Genomic DNA, 11159 nt, shown 5'->3' with positions numbered 1-11159 from the left:
ATTCCTCATCCCACAAACCCTATTCCCAATCCTCATCTCCGTCCTACATCCCCGACCCCGATCCCACTTCCATGCACCCCATGCTCATCCTCATCCCCATCCCCTAGTCCCTGTCCCCATCACCCATTCCCAATCCCAATCTGTATCCTACATCCCTGCACTACATCCATGCACCCATCTTCGTCCCCTGTCCCCTATCTCACATCCCCATCCCACATCCCTATCTCTATACCCCATCCCAAATACTGTGTATCCCTGAAGCAGCCCCCATCCTCCAGATCACCCCATCGCCTCACCTTTTGTCTCCACAAGTTTCCACTGAGCCCAGCCTGACATAATGCCTCAGCCTGTCACCATGTCCTTCCAACCCACACATAGACTTGTGTGGTCTTGTGTCCCCTCAACCATCATCTTCATGGGCTCCTGCTGGTACAAATGTACAATACAACAATAATTTACTTGTGATTATAATTATCTTACAATGGATACTTCTTTGGGGTTTTTGTGCTGCCGAATCTGTCAAGGACCTGGAGTCAGGTTCAATGACAGCACTTTTTCAGAGTGCTTTTGCTGTAGAGTTAGGGATGGATCCTCTTCACAGGCTGCTGTATTTTTACAAGCATGCTTTTGGATCATTCTTTCCTAATAACAGGGTGTTACATAACAGAGAAAGTCAGATATGCATACTTCCCTGTACTGCTGAAGGTACTGTAGAGAAATATAGGAAAGGATGGCAGTGGGAGGGAAAGTGAAGAAGGAAAAATCAACACAATTATATTTAGCTTTTTTTCAAAAATACTAATTTATTCCTGAGATACTTCCTCCATATCTGTGCCTTCGATTTCCACACTGTTTTAGTGACGATATATGTTTATCAAGATGAGCGATGTTAATAATGGGGAAGGCTCAAATAAACTTAATTCTGTCAAAAACCCTTGAATTTGTGATACTTCAAAGTCAATTTATGTGGCAAGCAACTAAATTCTGTAATATTAGGTTAAAAGTTCTGCTTCTGTCCAAGATGGCAGCTCCTTGTAAGACAATATAATACAAGTCTTTATATTTAATTCATATGATGTTGGCATCACTGGCCTGGATCAGCACTTATTGTTCATTCCCAGTTGCCCTTGAAATAGTGGTGGTGAGCTCCCTTTTTGATCTCTACATCCACATGCTGTAGCTGGACCCACAATGCTGTTAAGGAGTGATTTCCAGGATTTTGACCCAGTGACAGAAAAGGAATGGTGATATATTTCTAAGTCAGGTTGGAGGCAAACTTATAAAAAATGGTATAAAAATGAGTTTTTCATGAATTAATGCTTTTTAATTCAAAACAAATTAGATATTTGAATCAGTTTCACAGCTGTTTGCTGTGTCTGTTCTCAATTGCTCAGGCATCTAAGATCTAACACTTAATGAACTCAAAGTTCTCTTGCCTGATTCTTAACTTAAGCCAGTGGCACAGCTGGTGTCAACCAATGCATAATGCTTTGGATGCTGGAAATCTAAAAACAAAAAATGGTGGAAATATTCAGCAGTTCTGGCAGCATCTGTAGAAAGCAAAACAGCATTTACATTGTGACAACAACTCTGTTTCTCTTCACAGAAGCTGCCTGATCTGCTGAGCTGAACACTTTTTTTTTTCCTGTTTTATTTCATGTAGTTAGATAATACAATATTCTTTCATTTTAGTATTAACATTTACAACAATGTAAGTAAGTCATTGTATAGTGAAGTAATTGTGAAAAGAATTGTTAAAAACGATTTAAGTTAGAGATCAAAATGATAGCATTGTATCTCTTAATATGCTTACAGTTCCAATGACCCCAGTGTTTGTTGCTGACAGAGATAGTAACCAGTGGTATTATATTTGGCATCATGTACTTGGGTTACTAACAGATTAATAAACCAAGAGATAAATTGATGTAATTTCAAATTGGGGAGAAATAATACTGAAGTAATATTAGTTCAATGTATAATTCAGGAAATATTCTGCTGAGCCTTTATTGTAAATATCAAGGCCTTCAAACAATGTCACTAAATCTTCGGCAGCCTTCTTGCTGCAAATTGTCTGTCTAAAATGACATTGAGAGTGGCCATTAACACTGCCATTGAGTGACATGTACTCACTAACATTCTGTTTGAATTGTTCCCCTTCTCTTGCTTGCTTCTCTTGTCACAGCCCTTTTGACTCAGACAGTAACATAAGAGTTGAATGCCAAAGAAATTGTTTTTTTTTCAATCTCTGGGCTTGAAATATATTGACATTTGTCCATCACCAACAACCCTTGAGAAAATGGCAGTGAGTTTCCTCCTGAACAGCTGCAGGTGTTATGGCTAAAATACACACATGGAGCATGTTGGGTAAGTAATCTAGGATTTTAATCTGGGTGATAATGAAGGGACGGTGATACATTTCCATATTAGGATAATGTACGCCTTAGGTGACAGCTCAAAGATGGTGGTGTTACCATGCAACTGCCATTTTTGTGTAGTTTGCAGATTTGGGAGGAACTATCAAAGCAGCCTTAGCCACGCTCCGAAAGCTAGGGCTTCCAAATCAATCTGTTGGACCATAACGTGTTGTGTCATTTTAACTTTCTACACCCGAGTCCAATACCGGCACCTCTAAATCCTTAGCATGTTATGGCAGTCTATTCCTATAGATAGGATACACCATAGTTATGATATACCAATTGTAGAGGGGTGGATGTTTCAAAAGCTGTACGCTTCTAGTAGGGTGCTTTGCTCTAGCTGATGATCTTTGAAGGCATTGAAAGATGATTTAGCAATGAGGAACTTCTTCAACAGTCCTGGGCCTGTAGTGATTGAGCTTCAACGAGAACACCCTTTTCCTTAGTGCCTGCCATGACTGCAGCAACTGAATTGATTTCCTCGACCCCATTTTATTTAGTATTGTTAGAGCTGCTCGTCACACACTAGGTTGACTGCTGTCCTGATATCAAATGCAGATGCAACATGACAAATGAGGTTAGTGCCATGTTTGGACAAGTTGAATGAAATTTTGCACTGATGATTAAGAGTATTGTGATAAAGTGATAGTTGACAATGTTGGATTAGCCTTGCCTTTATAGAAATGTCCAGTAAGGAAAGCTTGGCACGTTGGTGGAATGCATTTTATAGACCGTATATGAGAATACTATACTACACCATTATTGGATACTGAATCACCTGCACTTTTGTTCTGTGTTGAGCTTCTTGAACATAATTGTAGCTGCACTCATCCAAGTAATTGGTGAATATCCCATCAATTTTCAATCATGTTTTGCAGATACATTGATCTTCACCACCTGAAAGGATAAAACCGGTAGGTGCATGGGAACACTACCACATTTGACTATCCTGACTTGAAGATGTGCAGTTGGTTTTTCTTCATCCCTGTGTCAAATTTCTGAACGTCCAACCTGATAGCAGTATGAGACACCAAACAAAGTTAGCTGCAGGTCAAGAAGAATTCCCAGTACCACCACCTCAAGTACAATTCAGGATGAACACTGTTTTCTGACCTTCCTGGTAAGGTCGCCTCAGAAAGTAAACAGATAAACAAACCTTCTAGTTCCGAAACTTCAGTGAACAATTGTAGCCTTTTCTTTGGAGAGAAAATAAAATTAACATTTCAGGTCCAAGGGCCATTGGACCCGAAACGTTAAATCTTGATTTCTCTCCACAGATGCTGCCAGATCTACTGAGTTTTTCCAGCAATTTCTGTTTTTGTTTCTGATTTCCAGCATCTGTAGAGTTCTTCAGTTTTTTTTCTAATCCTTTTCTTTCTGGTTATCTTTACTTCTCATTTTTTTTTAGAGGTTTTTTACATTGCGGTGAGCTGAAGTATTGTACAGTTCAGTCAGCGAGAGGATAGCTATTCTTCTGTGTCAACTATTTACATCATTAAGCAGTTTTCTGTCTTAATGGCTGCATTACAACTATAATTTGAGAAATAACATCTTTTGAAATTATACCGTCGGATTGTTCGACCTAATATTCTTTCCTCAGCTGCTATCCAATTGACAAGGGAGGGGGAAACAGGAAAAGAGGGGCTTGGGGCACCAGCGGCTCTTCAGTATTTTAGTAAAACGCCTGTTCTTCCTGTGTGTGTCTTTGTGTGGAAAACGATGTCTTCAAGCAGACTATTGCAGCCTTGCTCTGTGCAGCAAACCTGAAAGACTAGTTTTGTTTCTGATCCCTATCTCAAGAGTGCTGAGACCATTTGCAGCAGCAATACCACCATTTCGGTTTGATTAATTCCCCACATACTAGGAATTGCATTTGATATGTTCCTGATCTGTCAGTCTCTGTGTCATACTTGGGTAGTTAAAAATAAGTGAAAGTATTTCAGATCATTGTTTAATTCTTAAGTGGAGTTGTGTTTTTCATCTACAAAACAACTTGAGCTTAATAACTGGAATGGAGGAACATTCAGACTCTCTTGTAATCATTGTATTATAGAATGAGTCATTCTCATGTTGCTATTGTTTAGTTCACAGTGATTGATTCAAACGATCTTTGGCAGAGTTCAGGTAATTGATTACTTGCCAGCCTTCTTATTTCTGAAAGGGAAGGCTCCCCAGTTCTTTTCCACGAGTCCTAACCTATTTGTACTTCTCAAAAGCTATTTGGATTGCTCTCCTTGGATTTGTGATATGACTGCAGCAGACTAGGAACTGTTTAGTTTGAGACAGCAGCATTTGAAGACAAACATTTGGATTCATGTCCCTTATCGCTGTTACTGCCTGTAATCAGAGATTTGAAACTGGCTGTTTATGGTACATTCACTGAGAGGAGGTAAGTAACTCTGTTATAGCCTGCATCTGTGGCACTCCATTAAAGTTCAGGTTTTATTTGAGGTCTACCTTCATCCCTCAGCCACAGCTTTGCATTTCAGTTCTTGGCATATTCAGGTGAAATTAAGGCTTGTTCCCTCTCTTGTTCTCTTGCAGAAACTTGTGAGGCAGAATTTTCCCCGTTGGCGAAAAATTAAGTGGTTTAATAGAGCAATTAGCTATAAAGTAAAATCAGTTCCTTACAGCCAACCGAGAGACAGATTTCCATCTGACCAGTCTGGTCTTGATCTAGGCCCAGTTTCCAGAAGTAGACAATAATTTATTCCATTAGCACCCACTCCCAAGTTATAATTCTTTACTGTGGAAGGCTTTTCAAACAGATCATTCTGGTCTCTCCATTGCACACAATCAGGAGGATGAGATTGGTAATCTTCCCCCAGTACTCTTTTTTTTGGAAACCAGCTATTAGAATGTGCTAAAGAGGATCACAGGGTCACCTCTCTTTTGCTGACTCTTGCTCTTTTAACAGGTGTATAGTCCATATAGTCCACAGTGCTGCGGTGAATTGTAGGTTGTAAATTGTGTGGTGTCCCAAAACTCTAACAATATATATATAATGTTCAAAGTTTGGGAGAAGATTTGTAGCTCGGGTGCTCATTGTTGTGGTTCTGTTCGCCGAGCTGCAAGACAAATTCCCAGCTCGGCGAACAGAACCACAACATATATATAATGTCTGCAACATGTACACCCTATGGAGTCAAGGATATTAACAAGGGACATGTGAAATATCTGAGAACTTTAACTCGGGATATTCCATGGATTCTTGTTGTTAATTTGCAGGACTGCCTATCCAACAGTACTGGATTAACAGAAATTTCCTCCGATTAGACATTGAGATGAACAAATCCATTGACTTTGGGTCCCCCCACTAAATTCCATTCCCTTCCTACCGACTCCATCCTGCTTTCTGGCAATGGTCTAAGGTTAAATCAGACTGTTTGTAACCTTGGTTGCATATTTCGCCCTAGGTGAGATTTTATCCACTAATTTTGCCATCTCTGAGCCCACCTATTTCTCCTTCGTGACATCGCTATTTGTCTGGCTCTCTTTTCTCTTAAGACACTTTTTCTTTAAGCCTACCTCTTCATCCAAACTTGGCCACCTGACCTAAAATCAGCTCATGTGGTTTAGCGTTTGAGTTTGCTTTATAATATTCTTGTAAAGTTGCTTGGGAACTTTTTTATGTTAAAGGCAATTTGTTGTTTTCAGGATGAATTCAGCTATACCATGTAATGCAAAATCTCCAAGCCCTATTGGAAACATTTTGTCACCCTATCTCTCTTTTGAGCAGTTTCTTACTGCTCAGTAATAAGCAATATCATTATACTGCTTATTACTAAGCAGGATAATGAATGAGTTAGTAGATTGAGTGATACATTGCATTATCATTTATTTGATGAATATTTAATATAAGCATATATTTATTGGATATAAGTATCCTTTCTTACTATAAAAGATCATGCTTATTTGAATCTGTAAATCTTAATTCTATTCATTATGCATATGTAAACTTTAGCATAAATTGGCATTGAGGTGTGACATTTTATTTTATTGAAAGAAGCTGCAACAATGGCTGGTATGGGAGATGAAATGCTACTCTGAAGTTGAGATTAGATCTATTTTTGAGGTAAAGGAAATGGAGCTTTACTTTGCATGTATTATGTCTTGTAATTGTGGAATCTTGGTGGTACAACATAAAGGGAACCTTACTCTGCATCTAATCATGCTGTATCTGCCCTGAGACAGAATGAATATGATAATGAAAAAAATTCAATGGAGCAATGCAACTTCGTAGCAATGCAGTGAGTGGCAGAAATTCTCCTTTCCATCCATCGTGAGTCTCCTTTGTATAAATAGCACAGCCTATAAGAGAACCAAATGTTGTTCTAGTTTGCTGTAGGCATGTTCTGCATGTTCCAGTATATTGAATTAAATATTCAACTTTCATTCTGAGATTGAAGTGCAAACATTGGTGAAAACTCTATGTTGTTTTCAGAAAAAAAGTTGCTGAAATTATCCACTCTGGAATCCATTCAAAGCTATGCTTCGTAACAAGCCTTCTTTCTTTCATCTTCTTGATGATTTTGCTATTTAAAGTAATTCTGATGTGCACTAGACATTTTTTTCTTTGATTTCACACTCAACAGCCAGAACAGATTTCATATGAGAAGGACTCGATTCTCAGTGAACTAGAACTTCAACTTCAGTAGGGCAGTAGATGAAAAAATGACCATTGAAGAAAGGAGACATCTCTTTTCTCACTCATTTTAGAGACTGAATACTAGAGGAGTACAAAAACAGGTATCACTTGAGACTGGTATTAAGACAGTGTGGGAGAGTGGCATAAAATGATGGCCATCAAAATTGGCATTGGCAGCCAATTTAATTTAGCTTGTGAGAAATTAAAACTGATTGGAACTCTCAGGTTTAGGTGTCACTGTGAAATATGAATGAGTTGAATGCAAAGGGAAAATAAGAGCCTCTATGGACTGGCATTACTCCAAGTTTTTATTTATACGCCTCAGGCATGAAAGCTGTGGGAGCAATTAACTTAAACAACTTGACAGTCGAAAGCTTTGCACTACTATGTAAATTTTTGGATAGAAAAAATAAAACATCAACACAAACTGTTGGCAAAAACCTCTTTAAGTAGCCAGTGAATCTGTGTGTTAACCATTCTGAGTGGAAGAAGGTTAAATGATGTTTTTGTTTGGTTCCATGGTTTTGTAAGTGCATGAAATCATATGACGTTCCCCCAAGCCGGTACTGAAACTTTAGATTGCACAGACAGCTGACAAGCAGCAGGCTGCCTTGTGCTTCCTGTGAAGGTAATCTTGGTACATAGAGGACTTGAGCAGTCAGCAATTTCTCATTGAGGTGAAGGACAATGATATCCCTGGAAAAAAAAACAGCTGAAGGGAGCTGAAGAAAGACTGAAATGGTGAATATTTACTGTTCTGAGGACTTGTGTTCTGTGTCAGCCTGCAGCATTATTATTAAATGATGGCTCCTAATAGGCAATGCTGGAGAGCTTTGTATTGTTCCTCCCACCCTCCCCGCACCCGCACCCCCCCTAACCCCCCCACCACCACCGCCTCCTTAAATCTTGAAAGTGCCTCAGAACATTGAATTATTGGATTACAGTTACACAGATGTGACCACTTTGCGATAATGACCCCATATATGTTTAATGGCAGAATTGACTATTGTCAAGATCAAGATGGGTCATATCTCATCCTTGACAGGGTGACTGGATCGTGATCACAAACTGTAGTTATTTTGGCATTTCTTTCCTCTTAGCCCAATAGTGAGGAGTTTATAGAGCTCTAACCACTGCCCAGGTTGAGATCAGCACACCTTAAGATTGGATTGGAAGTGTTAGATTGTGAACAATTTTGGTTGTGCTTTCTCAAGACTCTCCGATGGAGGCGCAAAGTCAGAAAAAAATGCTAGTAAGTCAGAAAGGAGTTGTTAAGTATCACAAAGTATGGGCTTTACAAATCTACAGAGTTCAGATGGAGGGAAGATTGATGGGGTAAGATGTTCCACAATCTGAGGACCTAGCAATGAATGAATTCTAAAAGGAGACAGAGTGATAACTCTCTATTTTCAGCACAACAAGGAAGAGGGGTGAATTGGATGGTATATTTGCAGCTCAGGAAGAACACAAGCAGGGAGTTTAATGTGGTAATGACCATAGTAGTACCTACAAGGTAAAGACTAGATAGGTTGCAGAAAATGTTCTTAGCATTAGCCAAAAAAAAGGCTAGTATTTAACTATACAGATTTCAATATCACGACTGACTGACTGACTGTGTCTTTCTCTCTCTTTTTCTTATCATCTTTAGGTTAAAAACGAGGGACCCAAGTTAGTGCCTTTCTTTAAGGCCACATGTGTATATTTTGTCCTCTGGCTGCCAACCTCGAGCCCATCGTGGTTCAGTGCACTGATTAAATGCCTGCCAATCTTCTGTCTCTGGGTATTCTTGCTGGCACATGGAATCAACTTTCTGGGGACACGCTCCAATGCAAGGAAGATCTTGGCAGGCCTGATTTTTTCTGCTCTGGGAGATGCTTTTCTTATATGGCAAGAACAAGGATATTTTGTTCATGGTGAGTGGATCTGATGTGCATTGTTATAATCCGTGCCACACGTGCTGCAGTTGAGTATTGAATCAATGAAACTTTTTCTCCTTGGCTATTTTCTAGAATTTGTGGTACTGTGTCAAGGGTAATATCTCCATGCTTGCATTGGTGGTATGAGATTCCCCTGTGCTGGTACTGAAGATGTGAGGTCCTAGCATCTACAGTATACAGATTCTGAGATCCTAGTATCTCTGTACTGATGCTGTGAGATGCTGGTGCTACTATATTGGTGGGGTGAAGTCCTGGTTCCAGTACTAATGATATGATCTCTCAAGATAATTAGAATAGGACTAGGTCATTCAGCACTTGTAGCTTTCAGCAAAATAATGGCTTGTGCTATTGTAACCCTAACTCCACTTTCCTGCCTGCATAATCTTATAATTTTCCTGCCCTTATAATCTTGATTCTCTTCAACTGGGTTTTGAATTTATCCAATGATACTACCTCCATTGCTGTCTGGGAAAGATAATTTAAAAATTTAATGATCATCTGAGAGAAGAAATTTATTGTTATCTCAGTCTTAAATAGAGACTTGATGTTTCTAAACTGTATTCCCTAATGCAGTTGTCTGTATGTTCGCCGAGCTGTGAATTTAGTCTGCAGATGTCTCGTCTCTAACCTAGGTGACAACCTCAGTGCTGTGGAACCTCCTGTGAAGTGCTGCTGTACTGTCGGTTGGAATTTATTTGGTTTCGTTCCCAGTGCTTCCGGTTGCTGGTTCCAGTTGTTCATTGCAGTGAATGGAATATTGGCTCTAGGCCAATATGTTTATTGATGGACTCTGTCGATGAGTGCCAACTTCTTGGAATTCTCTGGCTGTCCTCTGTTTCGCTTGTCCCATTATTATTGTGTTGTGCGTAGAAGCTTAGTGCTGATCTACAGACTCCATCAGTAAACACATTGACCTGGACCCAAGATGCCGACTACTGCAATGAGCAATCAGAAGCAGCGGGAATGAAACCAAATAAGTTCCAACCGACATAGTACAGCAGCACTTCACAGGAGGCTCCAAGCACTGAGGATGTCACCTAGAAAGGGAACAAAACGCCTACAAACCAGATTCACAGCTCTGCGAACATATTCACAACAACTGCAACTAGCACCTGCGCTACAAATCTTTACACACACCTCTCATTCCTAATTCTAGATTTTGTCTATCAAACCTCCTCAGTATCTTGAATATTTCAATAAAACGAGATGTTACCTTTCTAAACTCCAATGAAAATAGACTCAAACGACTTAACCTTTCCTCATAAAACTACGCCTTCATCCCGGGAATTAGTCTAGTGAACCTTTTTTGAATGTCTTTCAATGCAAGCATATCTCTCATTAAGTTAGGAGAGGAAAACTGTACACGTGCTCTAAATGTGCCATGCGTCGTTCTAGCAAGACTTACCAACTTTTAGAATCCAATTTCTTAACCATAATTTTTCTTTCACAAAGCCATTATGACTCAGCCTGATAATATAATGATGGTTCAGATTTCCTACTAATTTCTTAGAAATGGATTCCAGCATTTTCCAAAATCATATTTTGGACTAACTGACCTTTAGTTTGCTGTATACCAAGCTGTTTCCATCCTTCCCTCAATACAAATGTTACATTTGCAATGTTTAAATGTGCTGGATATAATGGTTGTATTCTTCTACTCTCTCAGCAGATGCTTTTTTTAAAATTGAAGAATGCAGGCTATGAGGTCTAAGGGACAGGATAACATTTTGTCTCACAACTTCTTCCTGTATTTCTTTCTCAAATGATGAATGTTTTAAGATTGCACTGTTGGTTTTCTACTCTTGAGATGATTTTTGTGTCTTTCACTGTCAAACCAAGTGCAAGTACTTGGTCAAATTCTCATAAATTTAGCTTTCCTTTTTTTTATAGATATTTTCTAATCAACGCAACTTTAGAACAAGTTGGACTTGAACCTGGGCCTTCTGGCTCAGTGATAGGAACACTACCTTTGTGCTGCACGAGCCCTCGTATATACTTGTAGAAATTTCTACCATCTGGTTTTGTATTTCTTGCTAGTCATCACTCACTCTTTTATTCAGTTTTTTACTTTATTCTTAGCTGGCTGTAATATTCTAATGTTCACACTATTGTATGCCTTTTCTTCCAATTTTATATGCTTTAATGTTTTTTATATTGCTC

At 39.1% G+C, this 11159-nt stretch overlaps 1 protein-coding gene across 1 annotated transcript in view; it reads left to right on the top strand.

Annotated features, from left to right (window-relative positions):
- Nucleotides 1-11159, top strand: part of tmem86a (transmembrane protein 86A) — a 31909-nt gene that overhangs the window by 1067 nt on the left and 19683 nt on the right. Inside the window, exon 2 of the mRNA XM_043706015.1 lies at nucleotides 8711-8975. Coding sequence (XP_043561950.1) covers nucleotides 8711-8975 — 265 coding nt within the window. The remainder of the gene's footprint in view (nucleotides 1-8710; nucleotides 8976-11159) is intronic.

This window comes from Chiloscyllium plagiosum, chromosome 16 (genome assembly GCF_004010195.1).
Source record: "Chiloscyllium plagiosum isolate BGI_BamShark_2017 chromosome 16, ASM401019v2, whole genome shotgun sequence".
Classification (NCBI taxonomy): Eukaryota; Metazoa; Chordata; class Chondrichthyes; order Orectolobiformes; family Hemiscylliidae; genus Chiloscyllium; species Chiloscyllium plagiosum.
This window is presented reverse-complemented; position numbering and strand designations above follow the sequence as displayed.